This window comes from Trachurus japonicus, chromosome 13 (genome assembly GCF_045865225.1).
Source record: "Trachurus japonicus isolate A0001 chromosome 13, Traja_1.0".
NCBI classification, from domain to species: domain Eukaryota; kingdom Metazoa; phylum Chordata; class Actinopteri; order Carangiformes; family Carangidae; genus Trachurus; species Trachurus japonicus.
The window spans coordinates 7,835,889-7,862,926 of record NC_140919.1 but is presented as its reverse complement, the minus strand read 5'-3'; the positions used below and the strand labels follow the sequence as shown (position 1 = coordinate 7,862,926).

Sequence of the window (27,038 nt, the reverse complement as noted above, 5' to 3'; positions counted from 1 at the left end):
TCTTTAAAAAGAAAATTCTCAAAAAAAAAAAAAAAGGTTTAAAAAGTCTCAAAAAACAGTGGTAAAATTTATTTTTAAAAAAATTCTCAAAAAGAGTGGTAAAAATTCTCAAAAAAAGGTTTAAAAATTCTCAAAAGAAAACGTGGTAAAATTTCTTTAAAAAAAATAAAAAAGTTTAGAAATTAAAAAAAAATAAAGTGCTAAAATAAAAAAATAAAAAAGTGGTCAAAAAAATTCTCAAAAAAAAAGTTTAAAAAAAAATTCTAGAAAAAAAGTGGTAAAATTTCTTTAAAAAAAATTCTCAAAAAAAAAAAGGTTTAAAAAGTCTCAAAAAACAGTGGTAAAATGTATTTTTTTTTAAAAATTCTCAAAAAAAGTGGTAAAATTTTTTTTTTTTTAAAACTTATCAAAAAAAGTGGTAAAATTTATTTTTTTTTAAAAATTATCAAAAAAAGTGGTAAAATTTCTCAAAAAAAGGTTTAAAAATTCTCCAAAGAAAACGTGGTAAAATTTCTTTAAAAAAAATTAAAAAAAGTGTAGAAATTCAAAAAAAATAAAGTGCTAAAATAAAAAAATAAAAAGTGGTAAAAAAAAATTCTCAAAAAAAAAGTTTTTAAAAAATTCTAGAAAAAAAAGTGGTAAAATTTCTTTAAAAAAAAAATTCTCAAAAAAAGAGTTTCAAAATTCTAAAAAAAAAAAAAAAAGGACCTGTGGGGGTCCTCGGACCCCACTTGAGAACCACTGCTTTAGAGGACGCAGCCTACAGTCTTTGGAGTCAACCGTTGGTCGATGTGACAGTCCAGCCGGCGGAGGTTCAGCGTTTCCTGATTGAGTCTGAACACAACCAACGTCCTGACGTCAAACATTTCAACTTGGTGTCTGTTTTACACTGAGATACTGAGATTATTAACTAAACCTCCCTGACGATGTTTCATTCAGGTTCATGTAGATGAAGAATTTTATGAATCAATCTGGTTTGTACCGTGTTGTTGTTGTAACTCAGCTCCATGTGAACTTCACCTGATCCACGATCCTCAGAGAGAGTCTGTAGTTCTGTTCTGACAACGTGTGTGTGTGTCTCTGTCTCTGTGTGTGTGTGTGTGTGTGTGTGTGTCAGGTGGAGATCGTGACCCACACCGGCCCCCACCGCCGCCTGTGGATGGGCCCCCAGTTCCAGTTCAAGACCATCCACCCGTCGGGCCAGACCACCGTCATCTCGTCCTCGTCCTCGGTGCTGCAGTCCCAGGGCCCGGCCGACGCCCCGCAGCCGCTGCTCGACTTCGACACCGACGACCTCGACCTGCACAGCCTGAGGTGCGTTCAGGGACCGCACGGAGAAAATACAGTTCCCTCACTGCAAAAACTCCAATATCTTACCAAGAATATTTGTCTCATTTCTAGTCAAAACAAATCTCATTCTACTTAAAATAAGACTCATTACAATAAAAGTAGCTTGTTTTTAAGACATTTTTCGCTTGTTTCAAACAAATTTTCACTTGAAATAAATCTGACAGTGGAGCAAGTTTTTCTTTCTTATTACAAGCACAAAAAAACTTTTTTCTACTTATTTCAAGTGAAAATATGTTTGAAACAAGTGAAAATGATCTAAAAACAAGTTACTTTTTAGGTGACGAGTCTTATTTTAAGTGGAAAGAGATTAGTTTTGACTAGAAATGAGACAAATATTCTTGGAAAGACTTTGAGTTTTTGCAGTGCTGACTGTGTGTGTGTGTGTGTGTGTGTGTGTGTGTGTGTGTGTAGGATTCAGCCGGTGCGTTCAGAGCCCGTCAGTATGCCGAGCGCTCCAGGACTCGTGGCCGATCGACGCCAGACCAACATCATGGACGCAGGATCAGGTAGGAGACTTCTCCTCTTCTTCCTCTTCCTTTTCTCTTCTTTCTTCTTTCCTCTTCTCAACAAAAACAAAATGTTCCTCAACCACAAAAACACAAAAACACTCGTTCACATGTTTTTCCATAGAAGCAGAGTTCTGTCTTTGCATTTCCACTTCCTGTATTGACCTGTGACCCCTCTCAGCCACCGTAGCTGATGCTCACTCCTGATTGGAGGGTGAGCTTGGGTTGCTCTGTGCTTTTATTTTGAAATGAACTTCCTATGAACCTCATACTTGTGTGTGTGTGTGTGTGTGTGTGTGTGTGTGTTTCTACTGTGGGGGGAGCGCTGATGCAAACGTCCTATCTCATTATGCATTAGTATCAGATTTCCCATAATGCACCAGTGAGCCCCTGATGTGTTTGCATGTGTTTTATTATTTTATATCACCCGTTTTTTTTTAAATGGACTAATTTCTGCGACGCGGGACACTGATCAATTTAGAAATTTTGGGCTATTTTTCTTCCTGAACATGTCTTCTTTCAGAAAAGTCGAAAGAAATGGTAGAAAATCCACATAGAGGTTTTTATTTTACTTCATTTTGTCTTCTATCGTCAGTAGATTTCTCCGTATCCGCAACCAATTGTAAAAGTACGATTGACATTAACAATCTCTGTAGTTTTACAGTCCAAGTCTTTAAAGGCCGTTTTCTCAGAAAGAGTTTTTCAGACTCAGACTCTGAGCTAGAAATCTCCACTTCAGCAGCACTTACAGACACCAAACCTTCCACTTTGACTCCTTTCTATATCCTGAAGGTTTTTACAGAGGGGATTGTTGATATATCATTCACAGCCTCATTTATACAACATTTTATTACTAAAAACGTGGCAAAATTAGATTTTTTTTAGGGCTGGTGACAGTATTTTCTCATGTACAGAGTGATAAAAAGAGATATCACTGTAAAAACTTCTGACTCTAATATGTCAACAAAATAAAACAAGAATTTTGAAAGTAGCTTTATCCATTGTTCAGATTTCTGTTCTGGAAATGTATGCAAATGAGTGCATATTTAATTAGATATTGCCTCATTTACATATTTTAACATAAAATTTGACAAAACTTGTAATACAAAAAAGATTTGTCTTAATGTGAGTGATAAACTTGGGAAGTTTCATGGTGATATGTGTTAGTTTAATATTTTTCCCTATTCACCTGTAGTGTCTCACCTTAACTCTGATTATCTGAGCGGCTCAGACTCACACGAGGATCAGACTCAGAAGCCGTGTGTTTGTGTTGTGTTTGTGTTTGTGTTGTGTTGTTGTGACACCGCGTGCTGTGATTGGATTGATCTGAACCTAAAAGTCGGTCGTCCATCACACGGAGCTGATTCCCATCGTCTGTCTCCTTTAATCTGTCTAATCCAATCACACGCAGACGAGCGGATTCCCCTTTAAAATATGTCTGCTGCTCTCGGGCTGTAATGCTGTTAGAGGGTGTGTGTGTGTCTGTGTGTGTGTGTGTGTGTGTGTGGGAATCATCACTTATTGCGTGACATTACATCCTGCTGCCTTTTGTCCGTCTGGGGAGACAGAGACGTTTTATCTCCAAAAAAACGTTTTAAGATTTCTAGAAAAAAGTGATACAAATTCTAAAAAATAAAAGAAAAAACGGGAAAAGAAAAAATTCTAGAAAAAAAAGTGGTAAGATTTGAAATAAGAAAAAAAAAACATTTAAAATTTTTCTAGAAAAAAAAGGTCTTAAAAAAATTCGAGAAAGAAGTGGTAAAATTTCTAAAAAAAAAAAAAAAAAAAAAAATCTTTAAAAAAATTCTAGAAAAAAGTGGCAAAATTTCTTAAAAAAAAAAAAAACAGTTAAAAATTTTCTCGAAAAAATTGGTAAAATTGGAAAAAAAAAGGTTTGTAAAAAATTCTAGAAAAAAAGTGGTAAAATTTCTAGAAAAGTTTTTAAAAAATTCTAGAAAAAAAGGGTTAAAATTTCTAAAAAAAATAAAGAAAAAGTTAAATTTTCTAGAAAAAATAAAGAAAAAGTTAAATTTTCTAGAAAAAATTGGTAAAATTAAAAAAAAAGGTTTTTTAAAAAATTTTAAAGTTCAAGACTTCTAAAAAAAAAAAAAAGTGGTAAAACTTCAAGAAAAAGTTGAGGACCCTCGGATCCCACTTAGAGGATGCTGCCTACGTGGTTTTTTGAGGCTGCGAAGTCAACTGTTGTACGTGTATACTGTATATGTCTGCTGCTCTCGGGCTGTAATGCTGTTACAGGGTGTGTGTGTGTGTGTGTGTGTGTGTGAGAGGGAATCATCTCTTATTGCGTGACATTACATCCTGCGTTTTATCTGCTGCGTCTAGTGACAGACAGGCGTCGCTCATCTGGATCGTGGCCTCGCTCTGACTCAGAGCTGTTAGCCCCGCCCCCTTCTGTCCCTAAGCCCCGCCCCCTTATGCACCCTCAGCCCCGCCCACTTTCTGCCCCTTCTGCCCCCCCCCTCCCCCTGTTCACTCAGGTGTCAGCAGGTATGAGGAGCAGCAGCGTGTGTGTGTGTATCTCTGACAGACCGAGAGGCGTAAACGGATGCTGCAGATACAGTTTGACCTGAGCTGATTCACTGATCTCAGGTCATAATAATTATAATAAAAGGTCCCGCCAGAACAAAGTAGGAAACTGTTTTATAGAATAAAAGAAAAATAAAAAAATATTAGTGAATGAATAATTACAGAATAAGAAATAAAAACAAATCTTTGATCACGATGATGTAATAAAAAGTTAAAGCTAAAACAGACGTGTGTTTATGGTGCATTCATGATCCTCAATTGAAAATAAATGTGCCAAACACTGTAATTAATTTAATTTCTGCTGCTATTTCTAAATGATGAATAACTTATATTTCAAATTAAATCAGAAAATTAAATTCATGATTTAAAAGCAGCAACTTTAAAACATGAAATATGTCTAAACTGAATTGTAATAGTGTCATAATTTTCCATTTCTGACACTCTCCACATGAATTTATTCTTATAATTTTAAAAATAATTTGCAATTTCTTCACACACATTGATTCACTCTAATAAAATCATATTTAGTCTCTGTTCATTTTATTGTTTCTATAGTTCATTAATTTTTGATTTCTCGAGCTCTCCAGACTCAAGATTTCAAGATACTTTATTGTCACTGGTGAAACAAACAATACAGGGAAATGTAGTTTAGGCAACAATCCATCCATCCATCCATCCATCCATCCATCCATCCATCCATCCATCCATCCATCCATCCATCCATCCATCCATCCATCCATCCATCCATCCATCCATCCATCCATCAGACTGTAGAAGCATTTATATGAATAAATAAAGTGATGTCTTGTTGCTGAGTGAATGAAAATATTAAAATAACCTTGAAATTGTCAAAATAGATAAATATTCCCTATATTTTATCATAATTAACGATAAATCTGTGGGTTTACATTTGTCTTGTTTTATCTTTTGTACAAATTTACACATAGAGGATTTGTATCTATATCTACGTATATATAGGTATTGTACTGCTAAAAACTCTAAATCTTTCCAAGATTATTTGTCTAATTTCTAGATTTAGACTCGTCACCTAAAAATTAACTTGTTTTTAGACAATTTAACTTGTTTCTAACTAATTCTAACTTATTTGAAGAGAAAATCTGCTCGAAAGAAGTAGAAAGTGTCTAAAAACAAACTACTTTTCAATGTGATGAGTCTTATTTTAAGTAAAATGAAATTTGCTTTGACTAGAAATAAGACAAATATTCTTGGTAAGATATTTGACAGTGTAGTTTTTACAGTGTAATATTTATACATCTCAATGCACTTTATATGTCGGTATTCTCTTTGATAATACTGGTGGAGTTGGTGAATATTGTTGGACGATGCTTCACTTTACCTGTTCACCCTCACCTGTGAGACCACAGCTCCCCCTGTCTGAGCCTCTCACCTCCTCCTCTTCCTCCTCCTTCCTCCTCCTCCTCCTCCTCCTCCTCCTCTTCCTCCTCCTCTTCCTCAGTATCATATCTGTCTCTCCTCCTCTCCAGTGTCCTCTGTGTGTTTTCCGTTTCTTCTCTAACGGCTTCAGAGCAGCAGAGACACAGAGGAGGACCGAGCCTGGCCGAGGGGATGGAGGTGATGCTTATCAGTGTGTGTGTGTGTGTGTGTGTGTGTGTTGTGTCCTACCGCTGCCATGGCGCCGCCTCTTATCACACACATCACCTTTGTCTCACCCTGTGGAGCTGCAGCAGTCTGTCAGCCTGTGTGTGTGTGTGTGTCTGTGTGTGGCAGAACTCAGTACCGACCGACCGACCGTCAGACGACTGCGAGGCTCGGCGCTCCGGCTCGGGATCAGAGGCCCGGAAAATTAACACCTCCTTAAATCTGATCCGTCTCACACACACACACGGAAAACCATAGAACCACACGCTGAAGTCCAGCAGAGACCAGGACAGGTGGACTCTGGTGACTTTATATGGTTACAATGAACTTAAATGTGATAATTAACCATAAATCTGGAATATTTCCTCCCCTACACTGCAAAAACTCTTTTGCAAGAATATTTGTCTTGTTCCTTGTCAAAATGTCAAAACTAATCTCTTTCCACTTAAAATAAGTCTCATCACCTAAAAATTAACTTGTTTTTAGATCATTTTTACTTGTTTCAAACTAATTCTCACTTGAAATAAGTAGAAAAATCTGCCAGTGAAAGCAGGTTTTTTTGTGCTCATAATTAGGAAGAAAATCTTCCTCCACTATCAGATTTTTCTACTTATTTCAAGTGAAAATCTGCTTGAAAGAAGTAAAAAGTGTCTAAAAACAAGCTACTTTTTAATGTGATGAGTCTTATTTTGAGTAGAATGAGATTTGTTTTGACTAGAAATAAGACAAATATTCTTAGTAAAATGTTGAGTTTTTGCAGTGTAAATCCCATTTTTAATCTTTATAAACCTGCAGACCTTCTCATTATCCACAGGTTTCATGTAGAAACATCTGGCTTATTATTATTGTTATTATTATTATTATTATTATTATGACACTGTATGTGAAACAGCTGCAGCTCACACACACACACTCACACTGATACAGGCAGGTTTGACTTTCAGACGTTCCCCACACACACACACACACACACACACACACACATTCACACACACTCTTAATGTTTCACAGGTGAGAATGTGAATTTCACATGTGCTTTTATTTTGTGAGGAAACTTTAAAAATAACTCAGAGACTGATCCGAGGTCAGTTTTCATGTGTAATATTATAATAAAGTCATCATTTAACAGAATATGAGTTAGGACTGAGATTAATATCTATCAATATACATATATATAATGATGAATGTCTTAATTTAATTTAATTTAATTTCATTTCATTTTTAGTGTTTCATTTTTCTTTGTTTAAATTTAATTTAATTTAATTCTACTGACATATTATTATCTATTATTCATCTTTTTGAGTTTTTTTTCTCTTGTTTCTTATCCAGTCCACTCTGACACAATAAACATCTGTATATTATCTTATATAAATATACATGTGAGAGTATTAAAATACAGATCAATGTTAAATGCAGTAAACTGCTTTGTGTGTCATTGTGACATCAGAAGCTCAACTCTTTATTTTTTCAGGAAGGGCCGATGACGCCCTGATTACAAACAATTACTCAATTCAATAAACATGCAAGGTGTAAAAATAAAGGAGTAATACAAAAAAACAACCATTTCAAAAGGTACATGTCCATGATAATAAGCCTGGAGGGATTAAAGGGCGTCCAGCTGATTGTTAAAAACAATGAAACAACTATTCTACTGTGTATTCCTGTTTTATTTATGTCATTGGCTTTAATAGTTTCACTCCTCTGGTGTTTTATCTGTTACGTACAGAAGATTTTTCCATTTGAATGCTGCAAAATACTCAAAGGCCGTTTTTTCCAGAGGGATATGAGCACGACGAGTGGAGAAACTGCATAACTTAACACGTAGTTTGTGAAGAAAGACCTTATAAATAAATAACAGGATGACAGTCGACTCCTAGAAACATGAATAAATATGAAACTATTGATTATTGACTGAAGAATCAGTGGTTAGGTTTAGGTTTATTTATTTATTTAGCACACATTTATATTCGATGGTGCAGGGAGGGAACGAAGCCGATTGGCTCGTACATAAGTTCCACCCACCTGTCACTAATTGCAACAAAACACATTTCTATGGCTAACAGATATACATAGAGAGAGAAAAAGGAGATAAAGCGCATAGATGATCACCGTTATATGAGCCAAAATTAGCAAAAATGAAGAGATAGAGAACAAAATGAGCAGTAACAAACAGAGACGATGGAAATAAGGCACAAAAATTCATAGATTGAAATCATACACTGCAAAAACTCAAATGTCTTACCAAGAATACTTGTCTTATTTCTAGTCTAAAATGTCATTTCTAGTCAAAACAAATCTCATTCTACTTAAAATAAGATTCATCAAATAAAAAGCAGCTTGTTTTTAGACACTTTTTACTTCTTTCAAGCAGATTTTCATTTGAAATAAGTAGAAAAATCCGATAGTGGAGCAAGGTTAACATACACTACAAAAACTCAAAATCTTTCCAAGAACATTTGTCTTATTTTTCTTGTCAAAATGTCTCATTTCTAGTCTAAACAAATCTCTTTCCACTTAAAATAAGACTCATCACATAAAAAGTAGCTTGTTTTTAGACACTTTTTACTTCTTTCAAGCAGATTTTCACTTGAAATAATCTGATAATGGGGCAAGTTTTTCTTTCTTATTACAAGCACAAAAAAACTTGCTTTCACTGGCAGATTTTTCTACTTATTTCAAGTGAAAATGAGTTTGAAACAAGTGAAAATGATCTAAAAACAAGTTAATTTTTAGGTGATGAGTCTAATTTTAAGTGGAAAGAGATTAGTTTTGACTAGAAATGAGACATTTTGACAAGAAATAAGACAAATATTCATTGAAAGATTTGGGGTTTTTGCAGTGTATAGAGATGTAAAAAAAATAATAATAAAAAAAAAAGGCCGACTCATGTTTTTGAAGATGTTTCCTTCAGAATAAAAGCCCTTCCTCTTCCTCCTCCTCCTCCTCCTCCTCCTCCTCCTCCTCGGTGACTCACTTACAGTCAGAGCGTCTCCCCAGTGTCTGCTGCGTCTTATCTCAGCCCATACACTCTGCTTATCTCTGCCCTCCCCGAGGTGACGGGACGCCACCGCCGCCCGCCGCCGTCTGCATGGGACACACACACACACACACACGGACACACACGGACACACACACACACACACACACACACACACACACACACACACACACACACACACACACACACTCTTGCTGTAGCTGTACAGTCTTGACTCAGCAGTATATTGTCCAACACTGTGATGTCCACCATCTGCAACGTACAGGATCAATACCACACTGTTATCAATACCTGTGTGTGTCTGTATGTGTGTGTGTGTGTCTATGTGTGTGTGTATAAGTGTGTGTGTGTATGTGTGTGTGTATAAGTGTGTGTGTGTGTGTGTCCCAGCTAGACGACACAGTGGCGTTTTGTGGCAGGAGGTCGTATCAGGAAAGAAAGAAAAGGAGACAGACCTGAAAGAGAGATAACACTGCAAGAGTATTTAATCTTCCCTGCCTCTGTGTGTGTGTGTGTGTGTGTGTGTGTGTGTGTCTGTGTGTGTGTGTGTGTGTTTTGACTCTGTGAAGAAAAGCCGCCCTGCTCCAAAACAGGAAACAACAACCTGTGTGTTGTAGTGTCAGCACCGTTTGTTGTTGTCGTCCCAAACCCCCCGCCACACACACACACACACACACACACACACACACACACACACACACACACACACACCCGCCTCGCTGTTTGTCTCCATCCCCGTGTGTGTGTGTGTGTGTGTGTGTGTGTGTGTGTGTGGTTTATCTGCGGCGGTGGATCAGTGATAGTGTGTGAGCTGGCGGCGGAGCGGAGGGAGCAGCAGCTTATCACAGCACTGAGACACTTTGGAGAGGAGAGCTACTGTGTGTGTGTGTGTGTGTGTGTCTGTGTGCGTGTGTGTGTCGAATGTGTGTGTGTGTGTGTGTGTGTCTGTGTGTGTGTGTGTGTGTGAGATAAATTGGTCAACATCCATTATAAGAAGCTAAAATGTAGAGATTCTCTGAGGAACTGTTTTAGTTTTTATGATGAAGCTTTAACCCCTCCTGTTGTCCTCAAGGAGGGAAGGAAGGAAGGAATGACAGACAAAGGGAAAGAAGGAAGGATAAAGGGAAAGATGGGAGGAGAGGAGGAAGGGAAAAAGGATGGAAAGAAGGAGAGAGGGAACAGATTGGGTCAATTCGGTCAAAAAGGAAGGAAGAAGTAAGGACGAAGGGAAGGAAGGTAGGAAGGAAGGAAGGACGGAAGGAAGGACAAAGAGAAAGATGGGAGGAGAGAAGGAAGGAAAGAAGGAGAGAGGGAACAGATTGGGTCAAAAAGGAAGGAAGAAGTAAGAATGAAGGGAAGGAAGGAAGGAAGGAAGGGAAAAAGGATTGTGGAAAGAAGGAAGGGGAAAAAGGAAGGAAAGAAAGATGGAGAAAGGGAACAGATTCATCCAAGGAAGGAAGAATAAAGAATAAAGAAGGAAGGAAGGAAGGAAGGACAAAGGGAAAGATGGGAGGAGAGAAGGAAGGGAAAAAGGAAGGAAAGAAGGAGAGAGGGAACAGATTGGGTCAAAAGGAAGGAAGAAGTAAGGACGAAGGGAAGGAAGGAAGGAAGGAAGGGAGGAAAAAAGGATTGTGGAAAGAAGGAAGGGAAAAGGGAAGGAAAGAAAGATGGAGGGAGGGAACAGATTCATTCAAGGAAGGAAAGAAGGAAGGGAGGGAGGGGGAAGGGATTGTGGAAAGGGGAAAGAAAGATGGAGGGAGGGAACAGATCAGGTCAATTTGACCAAAAGAGGAAGGAAGAAGAAGTAAAGACAAAGGGAAGGAAGGAAGGAAGGAAGGAAGGAAGGAAGGTAGGAAGGAAGGAAGGAAGGAAGGAAGGAAGGAAGGTTGTGAAAAGAAGGAAGGAAGGAAGGAAGGAAGGAAGGAAGGAAGGAAGGAAGGAAGGAAGGAAGGAAGGAAGGAAGGAAGGAAGGACAAAAGGAAAGATGGGAGGAGAGAAGGAAGGGAAAAGGGAAGGAAAGAAGGAGAGAGGGAACTGATTGGGTCAATTGGGTAAAAAAGGAAGGAAGAAATAAGGAGGAAGGGAGGGAAAAGGAAGGAAAGAAAGATGGAGGGAGGGAACAGATTAATTCAAGGAAGTAAGAATAAGGAAGGAAGGAAAGACAAATGGAAAGAAGGAAGGAAGGAAGGACAAAGGGAAAGATGGGAGGAGAGAAGGAAGGAAAGATGGAGGGAGGGAACAGATTCATTCAAGGAAGGAAGAATAAGGAAGAAAGAAGGAAAGAAGGAAGGGAAAGGATTGTGGAAAGAGGGAAGGGAAAGATGGAGGGAGGGAACAGATTGGGTCAAGGAAGGAAGAAAGAAGGGAAAGAAAGAATGGAAAAGGGAAGGAAAGAAAGATGGAGAAAGGGAACAGATTCATCCAAGGAAGGAAGAATAAGGAAGAAAGAAAGGAAGGAAGGACAAATGGAAAGATGGGAGGAGAGAAGGAAGGGGAAAAGGAAGGAAAGAAGGAGAGAGGGAACAGATTGGGTCAAAAAGGAAGGAAGAAGTAAGGACGAAGGGAAGGAAGGAAGGGAGGGAAAAAGGATTGTGGAAAGAAGGAAGGGAAAAGGGAAGGAAAGAAAGAAGGAGAGAGGGAACAGATTCATTCAAGGAAGGAAGGATAAGGAAGAAAGAAGGAAGGAATGACAAAGGGAAAGAAGGAAGGAAGGACAAAGGGAAAGAAGGAAGGACAAAGGGAAAGATAGAAGGAGAGAAGGAAGGGAAAAGGGAAGGAAATAAGGAGAGAGGGAATAGATTGGGTCAAGGAAGGAAGAATAAGGAAGAAGGAAGGGAAAGGATTGTGGAAAGAAGGAAGAGAGAAAGATGGAGGGAGGGAACAGATTTGTTCAAGGAAGGAAGAAAAAGGAAGGAAGAAGGGAAAGAAGGAAGAGAAAAGGGAAGGAAAGAAAGACGGAGGGATAGGGAACAGATCAGGTCAATTGGATCAAAAGAGGAAGAAAGACAAAGGGAAGGAAGCGAGGAAGGAAGGAAGGAAAAATGGATTGTGGAAGGAAGGAAGGGAGAAAGGAAGGAAAGAAGGAGAGAGGGAACAGATTGGGTCAAAAAGGAAGGAAGAAGTAAAGACGGAGGGAAAAAGGATTGTGGAAAGAAGGAAGGGAAAAAGGAAAGAAAGATGGAGGGAGAGAACAGATCAGGTCAATTGATAGCTTTCATGTGACGTCACGGCCCGTATGGAACGCCCCCCTGGCGGTCAAAACAATCCACTTCCCCGCTGTCTGCGGCTTAGGACAAGGCAGAAAAACACACACTGCTCCCTGCTGCTTCAAAAATACCGGTGTTATGGCCCAACTGGTGTCTGATTTAACTGGTTACCGTACCGAACAACAGCTGTGCTGCACTTCCGTCCGCAGATTTGTCACAAATTCACAAATCAAGCCGCAGTTCACATGTTACTGCAGCGAATAGCTTCTGTGAATGAACCTGTTCCGCCAATCTACAGTCAGTCAGCGCCACACTACTCTCACTCTGCACAACACTGCACTATGACAAAGCCTGTCATGTTAAAGTTACGAACTAATGGAAAACACTCTGAAAATACGCTAAACAACACCGGTCATCGTCCTTGCCGCGCCGCGGTCGGTCCCGACCCCCGTTACCGTGTCGCTGCCGCCGCGGGCAGTGCTGTTGCCGGGTGTCCGGTGGCGGGCGGTCCCGCCGGGTTACCATCGCCGCTGCCGCCGCCGGTCCCGCTGCTATCGGACCGCCGTCATCGTTGCCGTCGGTAGCGGTGCGTAGCAAAGCTCCAGAGGGGGGGTGGGGCAGCTGGTCACCGTGCAGCCCAGCTAAGGGCTCTGGTTTGTGGGTGAGAGGAGCAGGGAGCCTGGGCTCAGTGGGCTGGAGCTCAGACTGTGGAGCTCAGCGGAGCTGCGGTACCAGGACGGTGTTCCCACACAGGAAAGTTACAGGTACATTTCTACCACTTCAACGAGTTCAGAAACATTATTTTAAGATCAAAAAACTACAAAATGGGGCTTTTAATCAGACACCAGCTGAGCCATAACACCGGAGGTATTGGTTACAAGCGGTGGAGGATGATGGATTCTCCACCAGGTAAATGTAAACATCGCCCAACTGGAGCTTCGGCAGGGAACTGGTCATTTTAAACAGCTGGTATACAGCAGCTGGTGTTGAATATGGGTCACAGTGACCAAAACTTGAAAGTTGTTTTTATATCTTTCTTTCTCGGCTGCTGGCAGATGATTTAAGTCATTACTCGGTTGTTTGTCCATAGAAAGTCCGTTGCGGGGCCATTTTGGAATGTTGCTTTTTGACCGCCAGGTCCCTGGGAAGTGACGTCACTGAAAGCTATCAACTGGACCAAAAGAGGGAGGAAGAAGAGGTAAAAACGAAGGGAGGAAGGATGGATGGATGGAGGAAGGGAACAGATTGGGTTGTGTGTATGTGCTTCCCTGTGTGGTGTGTGGTGTTGTGTGTCGGTCTCTAAACGGTGTGAGTGAGTTAATCAGCAGCTCTCGGCCGTTAGACTCATCCAGCCGCCATCTTCACTCCCTCTGCTTCTCTGGCTTCATTTGATTCAGAAAAACTTTATTAGTCTCAGCTGAGAAACAAAGGAGATAAAACTACAAGAACACACCTGAATCCTAATCAATCAATCCCAGATAATCACTGGATCAATATCTGAGCCGACCAATAGGACTCCTCTGTTTCAGACAACATCAGTCCAGGCCAGGGAGCTTTTTTTATTAAAGGAGCAGTCCGTGAGTTAACAGAGGCAATAAAATAAAAGCTGTTGAGTTTCTACTTTATGACTTTCCACCGAGGTGTGAAGTGTTTTCACTCTGACTCCACGTGTCTGCTGCTGCTGCTGCTGCTGTGAGGGGGAAGAACCACCTCAGTCAGGATTATTGGATTATTGATCAGTTATTTTTCCCTTTCAAGTTAAAAAAACAAGTTGAAACAGAAGTAAAAACCGTGAGCGAGCGCTGGTCACATGATCACATTGATGCACAAACACCAGGATGCTTCAGTTCAGTTCAAATTCACTTCAAATTCTCTTTATTGGCATGAATGTTACAGAACTATGTTGCCAAAGTATGAGTATCAATGAAACAAAACAAACACAACTCACAGAATCAAATATATACAAATAAAAAATATATATACACTGCAAAAACTCAAAATTTTTCCAAGAATATTAGTCAAAATGTCTCATTTCTAGTCAAAACTAATCTCGTTCCACTTAAAATAAGACTCATCACCTAAAAATGAACTTGTTTTTAGATCATTTTCACTTGTTTCTAACACATTTTCACTTGAAATAAGTAGAAAAATCTGCCAGTGAAAGCAAGTTTTGTGTGCTTGTAATAAGAAAGAAAAACTTGATCCACTATCAGATTTTTCTACTTATTCCAAGTGAAAATATGCTTGAAAAAAGTAAAAAGTGTCTGAAAACAAGCTACTTTTTAATGTAGAATGAGATTTGTTTTGACTAGAAATAAGACAAATATTCTTGGTAAGATTTTGAGTTTTTGCAGTGTATACATGCTGTATACCCTATGCATGTGTGTGTGCTGTCTCTCTCTTACAGATTGGGTGTCATTAGGCAGTTGCAAGTTGTTATATATAATGGAAAATATATATACAGTTCATATTAAATGATGATAATGATAATAATACATAAAATAAATAAATGAAAAACAATATTATATCATAGCAATAATGGTTGTGACCAGCTTTCTCTAGTCTCATGGCAGACTGTTAGGCTACATATTGTGCAGCTATAACTTTACGAATTGTGGATCTTCTCCCAGACAGAGTTCAATCTCTGTACTTGTGTGTGTGTGAGTGTGTGTCAGTGTGTGTGTGTGTGTGTGTTAGTGTGTGTGTGTGTGCACCTGTTAGCATCAGCAGCACAGTGGCGTCCTTGTTCCTGTGCAGCACCATCAGCAGCAGCAGCACCCTGAGGCGAGAGGGGCTTCCCCGTCTGATTGTTCTGCTGCAGGAAGAAAGTGAAGACTGTGAATGAGTGAATAAAAAAAGATGAGGGGGTAGAAGGTTTTACACCCCCCCCTTGCCCTCCTTGCCCCCCCACTCCTCCTCTACACACACACACACACACACTTTAGCCGCCCTCTTCATACCTGAGCAGCCATTTAAAGGAGCAGGCACCTGTGCTGTGGTATCTGTCTCCTTCTTTTTCTAATACACACATACCACAGTAACCTATACCCCTCAATTACCCCCCCCTGCTCATAAAGGGCCCTTGTATTTTTGCGCTATAGCGGGGGGCCACACTGACAACGGTGATTGTGGGGGTCCAGAAAGATGGCCGGCCACCCGATCTCTTCCTTAAAGACAAATGCCCTCATTTCCCGTGACCCCCTCCCTCCCTCCCCATTCCTCCCCCCCATTCCCTCCCATTCCTCCTCTCCTGATGTTATTTCCATCAATAGGCACCTTTGTCACCTTGCTGCCACTCTGCCCCCCCCCCCCCCAGCCATCCTGTCCGTGGCCTCGGGGTGCGTTGTGGTGACCTGTGGGCTGGTGACAGGACAGGACAGAGCAGCAGATAGATCTCCACCGTCGTCGTCTCGTCACCACCTCTTTGTTTTTTGTCATCGAGCGAAGCCGTTATCAGGAGGAAGGAGGGAGAAAAGTGATCCCAGAGAAAGGAAAGGAAGCGAAAAAGGAAAAAAAGGGTGAACGAGAAACACGAGTGACGGGTTTTTAAAACGGTCGACCGTCCCGCCACCCGCCCGCTCGCCGGTCTGAGATCTGGATTCCTCACAGAGATCAGTTTCTCAGGAGGAGAGGAAGCTCTGACGGTGCAGAAACGGAGAAATTAGAGGAAAATCCGAGTTCGTTTCACACGTGTGAATCTGTTCTCACTCACTGTGTTTGTTATTATCACTTTTTTATAGTATTTTATTTGCTTTTTTATGTCCTTTTCTTATAGACTTGACGTTATTCAGATGTTTCCCTGCAGCGATTAGATGGAGACGGTGTCTGCAAAGCTCTTAATGAACTGTTAGTAAAGACACAGTGTGATATTCACCTGCATAGCCTACCTCACGTCAGAGCTGACACACACACACACACACACACACATATGTAGCCTATCAGTTATTTTTATTTTTAAAAAGCTGTAATGAGTTGATGGGAAATGTGTCTGAGTCGTAAACTAAGCAGCAGATCTGTTGTTGTTGTAGGGAAAGTAATTAACTCCAGATCGTGTTTCCTCTGAACACAAACGAGGACAACATGTAGTTGTTAATTTATGGATCTGGCTCAATCCAACACTTGTCACAAACAACTCCCGGAAATTCTGCTTCCAGTCGTAAATTTCTGCTTCATTCATTCATTCATTGGAAAAAAAAAAAAAAAAACAGCAACTAGAAATGCAGCCAGTGCTGGTGTTTCTACTACAGAGTGTGTGCAGCTGTAGAGAAAAGTCATTTCCTGGAGACAGAAAGAAACAATCACTTGTCCAATAATAACTTCAATTTTACTGATCCAACATCAATTCTTAAACTGGAGCCTGCATTTTGGATTTGCTAAATATTTCATAAACGCTATGCAGGCTTTGCTTTAAATTAAATTACAGTTACATTAGCCTATATTAGGTAGGCTATGACATTTTGACTTTATTATGTCGATTAGTTTGTGTTTGAACAGTTTTGTGTTGGTTGTTCATGCTGGGCCGGGGAGCTAACAATATGATAACTAAAGATAATCAACAGCTATATGGTAGTTAACATCAACTTACAGCAACAAAATAACAGTACTCTAACATCCCTAATGAGAGCTAACAGTGGCTAACAGCAACCTCACCTGACAAAAGCTAACAGTGCACTGACAGCTAACAACAACAGCTAACAGTATAAAGCTGTCTAATGGTAGACTAATGGTGGGTGGCCATCAGCAACAAATAGTGGCTAACTGTCGCTAAAAGCAGCTAATGAGAGCTAACAGTGTCTAATGGGTAAACATCAGCAACGAACATACTGTAACTTAGCTAACAGCAGCTCAGGGCAGCTAACAGTTGCTAAGAGCAGCTAACTTCAACAGAACTGGTCTGGCGACAGCTAATAGCAGCTGACTGAATGCTAAAATCAGCTAACAGGAGCTAACAGCAGCTAGCTAATTGTAGTGTAATAGGTAACCACCATAGAATAGAATAGAATGCCTTTATTGTCTTTGCAACAAGCACAACGAAATATGTGTAAGTGCCATTAAAAAGAAATGTCCAAAAAAACACAGGTGCTATCTGTAGCTAACAAACAGCAGCTCATAGAGGCTAACAGTTGCTAACAGCAGTTAACTTCACCCAACGTCTCTGCTTCACCATAGTTGGCTAGCATCACCAAATGAAAGCTAACAGCAGCTAAAGGGAGCTAACAGTTGCTAACAGCAGCTGACTGTTGCTAAAGTCAGCCAACAGGAGGAAGCTAACGTTAGCTAGCTGCCCCGTGCACGCAGCAGGCCGAGGTCTGGCTGCAGATGAATCAGTGACAGACTCGACTTTTGTGCTCACAGTGATAATTAAAACTGATCTGTGTAGGACATTACAGTATGTAGCTGTGTGAGCTAACAGCTAACAGTAGTTAACTCACAACACATCCATTAGGCCTACATCTCTCTGAGTTCACCATTACTGCAGCTGTGATATGGGAGGAAATGTTTTTATTTAACACGACAGGCCTCAGCTGTACAGATACTGTAGATAGGCTACCTGTTTCACTGTTCTATCATATCAATCACATATTAATTGATTATTAATTGCCCGGTTGCTGCAGCTCTGCAGGGGTAGGCTAGATACATCTGTGTGTGTGTGTCTAACTCCTCATGTCTCCTCTGCACGTCTTCTTTTCCCATCTTCTGCTTTTAAGACTTCAGGAAGTATGTTAGCGTGTGTGTGTGCGTGTGTTTGTGTGTTTAATGTGTGTGTGTGAGGCTTTTGGGACTACAGGGTGGGAATGGTTTAGCCACATGTAGGGATTTATGGCGAATGTGCGTGTGACTGAGAGAGATCAGGGTGTGACATGGGATTGATATGGGAGGAGGAGGAGGATGAAGAGGAGGATGAAGAGGAGGAGGAAGAGGAGGAGGAGGGTGATGATGAAGTTTTTATACTGCGAGTATCTCTCTTCTCTGTCTCTCTGTGTGTTTTTGCGTTGGCACACTTATAATCTGCGAGCGATGGAATGTCCTCCAGCATTAGTGTTATACAGCAAGTGCATGTGTGTGTCTGTGCATCCATGTGACTGTGTTGTGTGTGTGTCTGTGTGTTGTGTAGTGTGTAGTAGTGTGTGGTGTGTGGTGTGTAGTGTTGTGTGCAGTGCCAGAGGGCAGTGAAGACTGAGCAGCTGCTCTTTATAGTGACTGAATGGACACCGATGTGTCGGGCATCTGTCACGCGTTCACCCTACTGTCTATACCCACTCTGTGTGTGTGTGTGTGTGAAGCTGTGTTGGTGTGTGTCTGTGTGTGTGTTGGTGTGTGTGTGTGTAATCGTATCGGTCTGTTTCCCAGTGATTTCATAATTATGTATTGCAATTATAATATTGTAGTTGAATATAGATTTATGTATTTTTAATCGTGACTCACAGCAGCAAATGATGGGTATGAATGTGGATTGTGTGTGTGTGTGTGTGTGTGTGTGTGTGTGTGTGTGTGTGTCCGTGTGTGTGTGTGTGCCAGCTGCTGCAGTAAAGGATCATGCTGATGTTTCTTGTTGGTGTGTAGTGCTGTGTCCCGGTGTCAGAGCTATAGGGGGGGTGGGGGTGGGGAGGGTGCCACCCTTTCATTCCCATGACCTCAATCTGTGCCCGGCGTCCTGCCAGGGAGCTCGCCGCCCGCTGGCTGCAGGCCACGCCCCCTCGGTGTACAGGCCACGCCCCCAACACACACACACACAGCACTGCTGCAACACACGGTCACTTGGATGTCTCTGATATTGGTGATTGATCAGATATCAGGTGGTGCGACCTGTCATTTATCAGTTTAAGTTTATTACACTGCAAAAACTCAAATGTCGTACCAAGAATATTTGTCTTATTTCTAGTCAAAACAAATCTCATTTTATTTAAAATAAGACTCATCATATTAAAAAGTAGCTTGTTTTTAGACACTTTTTACTTTTTTCAAGCAGATTTTCACTTGAAATAAGTAGAAAAATCTGATAGTGGAGCAAGTTTTTCTTTCTTATTACAAGCACAAAAAACTTGCTTTCACCGGCAGATTTTTCTACTTATTTCAAGTGAAAATTAGTTTGAAACAAGTGAAAATGATCTAAAAACAAGTTCATTTTTAGGTGATGAGTCTTATTTTAAGTAGAAAGAGATTAGTTTGGACTAGAAATGAGACATTTTGGACAAGAAATAAGACAAATATTCTTGGAAAGATTTTGAGTTTTTGCAGTGTATTAGTTTATTCCCGACCTTTTTGGGCTCGTGACCCCATTTTGACATCACAAATGTCTTGCAACCCCGTCAATCAAGATGCGCCATGATGCAGCTCAGATATTTTTATATGCTGCATTTTATTTGAACTTGTGAGAGTGAAAGTATAGAATACAGTTGTTTAAGATTGTGTGTGGTGTTTTTAATCATAATTTTAAAAGGAATAATAATTAGTTAAAAAAGGCGACCCCATTTGAATTCCCCGAGGTTGAAAAACACTGCGTTAAACTAAACAACGAGTCAACAATACACTGTAAAAAGTCTAAATTAAAGTGCGTTCCAGTTTCCTGTCGTCTCCTCCCGGGTCTCTGTGGGCGTGTCCTCGCGTCGTCACGGAGACCAGTGACCTCCTGTTTGTTCCCGTCAAAGCTCCGCCCCCCCCGACAACGCTCGCTCTAATCAGCTGTAACTGAAAACACCTGTGTGTGTGCGTGACCTTTGTGTTAGAGAGGGAGAGCAGTAAATTACACACACACACACACACACACACACACACACACACACACACACACACACACACACACACACACACACTCAGAGTCAGTGCATCAGTTTCTCCATCCATCACCCTCTTCTATCTGTTTTTAGTCTCTCTTTTCTCTCTCCACACCGAGTCGCCCGGGACGAGCACAACACATTGTCATGAGGAGTGACACATCTTCCTCTTCCTCTCCTCCTCCTCCTCCTCTTCCTCTCCTCCTCTTCCTCCTCTCTCCATCTGTTCCTCCGTCTCTTCCTCTTCTCTCTCCGACTCTTCTCCCTCCGCACTTTCCTCTTTCCCTCTCTTCTCTCCCTGACGCTAACACTCTCTGACAGTGTCTCCATTCTGTCGCGCTCTAATCCACCTCTGAGAGGTGTTAAAGCACTTACTCACACACAGACACACACAGACACACACACACACACACACACACACACACACACACATACAGTACTACAGACACACACACAGACAGACACACACAGCATCAGTCCAGATCCCGTAAGGTATCGATCTGCCGTCCTGCTGCTGCTCTTAATGGGATTTTTTACACCTAAGCATCAGAAACGCCTAATGCATTGCATCACAGCAGAAACACACAAACACACACACAAACACATGTGCACACTTACTTGCACGCGCGCACACTCGCACGCACTGCAGAGATAATTAGTGAAAGCGGCTGCGCCTCGCTGGCAAGTGTGGTAAAAAATGAATGGAGGCCGTTAGAGGAGCAGCATCTGACTCATGTCACAGATGTTCAGACTATCTCCACATCACACACACGCTCCATTTCTCCGAGTGTGACTGTGAAATGACGAATCTCTTCACACGGCTTTTAAAAGGGGCCGACAGAGACAGACCCACCGACTCTAAACCGTTTCTCTGAGCTGCAGATTCTTCTGTGTGTGGGAGGACGAGGAGGAGGAGGAGGAGGAAGCACGAGGCCGAAGCCGTCGCTGCATGTTCCTTCTGAAGGGTTTCTCAGACCAACACCACTCTGTCCTGGTGTTTAGTGACCTGCAGTCTAGAAATAACGCTCAATTTCATAGTAATGTCAAGAAATATCGCAGAGAAATAACGATTGAATGCATAGAAGTATCGGTCAATTGCAAGAAGACTTGGTGGAGAGAAATTCTGGCCTTTCCCAAAAAATCCAAAGCATGAAAAGCATGTGTAATCTTCCTTTATGAAAAACATGACGTTACTATGAAAGTGACCGTTATTTCTAGACATTATCATGTAATCAGCAGCCTGTAAATTAAAGCGTTACCAAAATTAGACATTAAAATCACCAGAGAACCTGAACTCATCACGGCCCCTGTGCAGTGCAGACACATGCGATGCGTTTAAAGACGTGCGAACATCCCGGAGTGTTTTCTCCTCTGTGGCTGAAGGATGAACATCTGCACTACAACATTTCACTTTAATCTCACTTTTTTAAATTGATTGAAGTTTTGCTGCTGCTTTATGTTCAGTGTTGTTGTAAATTAAAGCTGAACTCTCCAGGTCTGAGTCTCTAACCCTCCTCTCCTCACTCTCAGTTATAGTTTTATTGAAGCAACGTTTCTGTCAATGTGACCTTCATCAGGTCACATTGACCGAAACGTTGCTTTAATTTGCTCTAAAACGTTGCTTTTTAAAAAAAATTAGAAGTGTAACCACTATTTCTAGATTTTTCTTTAAACTTTTTAAAAGAAATTTAATCACTTTTTTCTAGAAAATTATTTACTTTAAACACTTTTTTTTTTAGATTTTTCTTTAAACTTTTTTTCTTTTTGAAATTTTACCAGTTTCTCCTAGAATTTTTTTTAAAAACTTTTGAGAAATTTTACCACTTTTTCTTTAGAAAATCTTTTACTTTTTTTTTTTTTTTTTTAGAAATCTTATCACTTTTTTCTAGAATTTTTTTAAAAACTTTTTTTTTTTTTGAAATTTTTTATCACTTTTCTCTAAAAAGATCTTTTTTTCCAGAATTTTCTGAACAATATTTCCACAAATTCACGACATTGGCCCTAAGTTTTCAGCCAAGAGACGCTCCATTCTCCCTGGAACTGGTTACTAGTCAGTGATTTAACCAGAACTAGGACTCTGGAGCTGAGTTAACTCTTTAAACTCAGATTAAAGTTGAAACACTTTGAGTTTTGTTCCGTCAGAGGAAAAAGCAGCATCTCTTCTCCTGGATGCAGCTCTGTTTGTGCAGCAACATTTCATACCTGAGACAGATTAAAGACACGTATAATAATGATGATGATGGATTATTAAACCGTATGTGGAAGCTGTTGTTGTTTCAGCTCAGAGAGACTTTCTGTTTTTAGCAGCGGAGAATATTTAACGTGAAGTTACAGTAGTTTCCACCTCGATTTTTTTTTTTTTTCTGCAGCTGGAAAACAAAACGAGACAAAACCTCAGTGTTTCTCTGTGAGAGAAGAAAGAAAGAAAGAAAAGAAAGAAAGAAAAGCTCCTTTCAAACTCTCCTTTCTTTATCTTCATCGCCTCTTTCCTTCCTTTTGTTTTTCTTGGTGTCACCTCAGGGCTGGCCAGGTGGAGGCCGACTGCAGCCTCATTTCCTCCGCAGGTGTGTGTGTGTGTGTCTCTGTGTGTGTGTGTGTGTGTGTGTGTCTCTCTCTGTGTGTTTGTGTGTGTGTGTGTGTGTGTGAGGCGAGCGCACACTGACGTAGATGCTATCTGTTCACCTGCTCTGCTCGGTCCCACAGAAGCAGCCATTGTGTATTGATGCTGCAGCCCCCTCCAGGTGACAACAGGTGTTTTGTGTGTCTGTGTGTGTGTGTGTGTGTGTGTGTGTGTGTGTGTGTGTGTGTGTGTGTGTGCAGAAGGATAATATCAAGGAGGATATTGTTTATGGCGGGGGAGACGGGGGGAGTAGAGGGGGAGGAGAGGAGGAGGGAGAGAGAGAAAGAGGGGAAGAGGTTACAGCCTTTCTCTCCTCACCTGGAAATTATGTCTTGCCGCCATTTTCCCGGCCGGAGTGTGTTTCCAATCACCACAGGAACGTGAGAAATGTCCGCCTGGGAATTCTCCCCAACTTCCTGTCTGTCTCTCCCTGTGTGTGTGTGTGTGTGTGTGTGTGTGTGTGTGTGTGTGTGTGTGTGTGTAGGTGTGTGTAGGTGTGTGTGTGTGTGTGTAGGTGTGTGTGTGTGTGTGATTGATTGTGGATGTATCAGTGTGTTCAGCTCCTTGACTCTAATTATTTTGAGCTTAGTTCCTGTTCTTCTCCTTCTACTACTTTTTTGTCTTTTCTTCCTCTTCTTCCTTCTTCTACTTCCTTTTTTGTCTTCTTTCCTTCTCCTCCTCCTTCCTCATCTTCTACTTTTTTGTCTTCTTTTCTCCTCCTCCTACCTCTTTTTCTTCATAATCTTCTTTTACTTTTTTGTCTTCTTTTCACCTTCTTCATCTTTTACTTCCTTTCTTCTCCTCCTCCCTCTTCTTCCATCTTCCACTTCCCTTTTGTTTTCTTTTCTCCTCCTTCATCTTCTACTTCTTTTCTTCTACTTTTTTGTCTTTGTTTCTTCTCCTCCTCCACCTTTCTCTTCTTCGTCCTCAACTTTTTTGTCTTTTCTTCTTCATCATCATCTTCTTTTTCTGCTTCCTTTTTGTCTTTCATCTATTTCCTTTCTCCTCCTCCTTCTTCCTCTTCTTCCCTCTTTTACTTCCTTTTTGTCTTCTTTTCTCCTCCTCCTCCCTCTTTTTCTTCATCGTCTTCTTTTCTCCTTCTTCATCTTCTACTTCCTTTCTTGTCCTCCTCCTCCTCCTCCCTCTTCTTCCATCTTCCACTTCCCTTTTGTCTTCTTTCCTTCTCCTCCTCCTTCCTGTTCTTTTACTTTTTTGTCTTCTTTTCTCCTCCTTCATCTTCTACTTCTTCTCTTCTACTTTTTTGTCTTCTTTTCTTCTCCCCCCATCCTCCTCCTCCTCCTCCTCCTCCCTCTTCTTCCCTCTTCTAATTCCTTTTTGTCTTTTCTCCTCCTCCCCCTCCCTCTTTTTCTTCATCATCTTCTTTTACTTTTTTGTCTTCTTTTCTCCTTCTTCATCTTCTACTTCTTTTCTTCTACTTTTTTGTCTTCTTTCCTTCTTCATCTACTTCCTTTCTTCTTCTCCTCCTCCTCCTTCCTCTTCTTCTTCATCTTCTACTTTTTTGTCTTCTTTTCTCCTCCTCCTCCCTCTTTTTCTTCATAATCTTTTACTTTTTTGTCTTCTTTTCTCCTTCCTCATCTTCTACTTCCTTTCTCCTCCTCCTCCTCCTCCTCTCTCTGCTGAAACTGTCCTGGTATTTGTGAATGAAGTCTGGTTGTAAAAACAGTGGATTTTTCTTCTCTCATGTCGTTAATATATTATATAATATAATATTATAATATATATTAAAGCGTCGTGTGATGGAGGTGAGTTACTCCGTCTTTATCTGTCAGATGAGTCTGTGACAGAGTTGCATTGTGGGAAGTGTAGGACAGAGAGACTGTGACAGAGTTGCATTGTGGGAAGTGTAGGACAGAGAGACTGTGACAGAGTGCATTGTGGGAAGTGTAGGACCTCGCTGCATTAATTCTCCTTTAAGTATCCAGTCCAAGTCCATAAAACATGTTTATATTTAAGTCTTAAACTGATCCAGTAGCTTCTATGTGACGTGTCTTTAACTTCCTCCTGGTAGAAGAACGTCCGTCTCAACTACACGTTTCCATGGCAGCAGGTTGTTGTGCTTCTGTTTGTCTCAGCGCATCGCCTTTCCTTTTTTTCTCTCCGTGTGTCCAAAATATTTTGCAGATGTGTTTTTCTGATTCACTTGTTTTTTGTTTTTTCTGTGTGTGTGTTTTTTAAAGAAGAGACAGAAAAACAAAGATCTGCAGACACATGACGAGATCAGCAAAACGCCACCGACCTGAGACGTTAACACACACACACACACACACACACACACACGCAGGCCGGCTGTCAGTGACGTGCAGTCGTCATGGCAGCGTCGGTGCACGGTGGCATGTTGCAGAAGTTGCAGAAGTGACAGCAGCAGCGACGTTCCTGCACCGAGCTGCTTCCCGCTGTCCTTTTCTTGCTGTTTGGACACAGAGTGTGTGTGTGTGTGTGTGTGTGTGTGTGTGTGTCAGGGTTTTGCAGTGTTGCCAGATCGAGCAGGTAGTAGCTCAGTGTGCAACTTGTCTCTTTCAGCTGTCCTCTTCCTCCTCCTCCTCCTCTCTCCTTCTTATCTCAGGGTTTCTACGCATGTATAGAAAAGTATGGAATTTGATTTTATACATTCCCAGGTCCGCACTGCAAAAACCCCAAATCTTTCCAAGACTATTTGTCTTATTTCTTGTCAAAATGTCTCATTTCTAGTTAAAACTAATCTCTCTTCACTTAAAATAAGACTCATCACCAAAAAATTAACTTGTTTTTAGATCATTTTCACTTGTTTTAAACACATTTTCACTTGAAATAAGTAGAAAAATCTGCCAGTGAAAGCAAGTTTTTTTTGTGCTTGTAATAAGAAAGAAAAACTTGCTCCACTGTAAGATTTTTCTACTTATTTCAAGTGAAAATAGACTTGAAAGAAGTAAAAAGTGTCTAAAAACAAGGTACTTTTAATGTGATGAGTCTTATTTTAAGTAGAATAAGATTGAAGTCTTACATTTTGAAGGTAGTGGAGTATCCGAGTAGTGTAATGGCTCTCGGATGCAGCCCAGGTCGAGCGAGTCTAGAGAGCTGGTCTATATGGTCTTTATCACAAACTGAAGCTGTTATGTTAAAAGTGTCACTGATGTAAATGGTTACAGCTTGAAAAAATATTGATAAGGTCTTGAAAAAGTCTTAAAGGGACATTGTGTAACTTCTCCTGTTATCTATTCGCGAAAATCGATTATTTGGTTCTTCAGTCTGTCAGCTCAGTCACCGTGGTAACGCAGTGAGGAGGAACGGAGCGTTACACTGATGCTGCATTCACCTGCAGTCGGGCAGACGGCCGCCGCTAACCAACCAGATGTCATTTTAGTCACAGAAGTCCAGAGAAAGCCGGTAAAACAACACCACATCGCCATGACAACATATTGTCATCACGTGTGTTGTTTTGCCTCGTGCTGACGGACCACTTGTTTACATAGAGGCTTGTTAATGCCGTTACGTGCAGCGGCTGTCGTCCGTCTGCCGTCTGCCCAATTTCAGGTGAATGCAGCATGAAAAATACGACTGAGTTGCTTGTGATATACAACCACAACGCTAGATGGGAGGAATTCCTACACAATGTACCTTTAAAAAGGAATTAAAATTAACTTCTACAGTAGATTCCTGTATACACCCTGTTTCTTTCTCTCCCTTTTTCTATTTTTATTTGAACGCTTCCTCTCCTCTGGCCGTCAGCCGTCCTCTCCCTCTCCTTCTCCCTCTCCGTCTTCGTCTCTCCCTCGCTCGCTGTTATCGGCAGCACAGGAAGCTGTTGTTTCCACAGTGGAAGTTAACATCCATCTATCTGATGACAAGAGGAAAGACTCCAGATGTGAACAGCCTCTCTCTCCCTCCTCCTCCTCCTCCTCCTCCTCCTCTTCTCCCTCCTTCCCTCTTGTTTCTTTCTTCTCCTCTGATTAGCTTCCAGTCGGTAGATCTCTGTCCGTCTAGACGTGGAGCTGGACTCCTCTGGTTCTGGTTCTGGCTGCGGCCCCGTTGTTACGTTAGATTAGATCTGCTGCTGCTGCTGCTGCTGCTGCTGCTGCTGCTGCTGCTGCTGCTGCTGCTGCCGTCAGCGCTGTGATTGATAACGTGGTCGTTGGTCGCCGTGGTTTCACAGCCCCGTGACCTAAATCTGGACTTTAGAGGCTGATGAACAGAGGAGTAGGATGAGGATGAAGAGGTTCAGACTGTATGGCGATTCAATTTAAATTGCGATTCTGCGATATTGCCGATTCTCTCGATTTTTAGTCTTTAGCATTTTTAACATTTATCTTCACACAAATACTGTAGGAGCCTATGAATTAACATACTCCATTATAAAGTGAACTTAAATCCTTTTCAAAACCTGGACTCTCTGTATGTAAAAAGGCGAACAAATGCACA

At 41.0% G+C, this 27,038-nt stretch overlaps 1 protein-coding gene across 4 annotated transcripts in view; it reads left to right on the top strand.

Annotated features, from left to right (window-relative positions):
• The window catches only part of bcas3 (BCAS3 microtubule associated cell migration factor), a 481,047-nt gene that overhangs the window by 184,390 nt on the left and 269,619 nt on the right, over positions 1–27,038 (top strand). For all 4 annotated transcript variants that reach the window (XM_085794770.1, XM_085794769.1, XM_085794772.1 and 1 more), the window contains 2 exons: positions 1,118–1,314; positions 1,762–1,856. In XM_085794770.1, the coding sequence (XP_085650896.1) occupies positions 1,118–1,314; positions 1,762–1,856 (292 nt within the window). The remainder of the gene's footprint in view (positions 1–1,117; positions 1,315–1,761; positions 1,857–27,038) is intronic.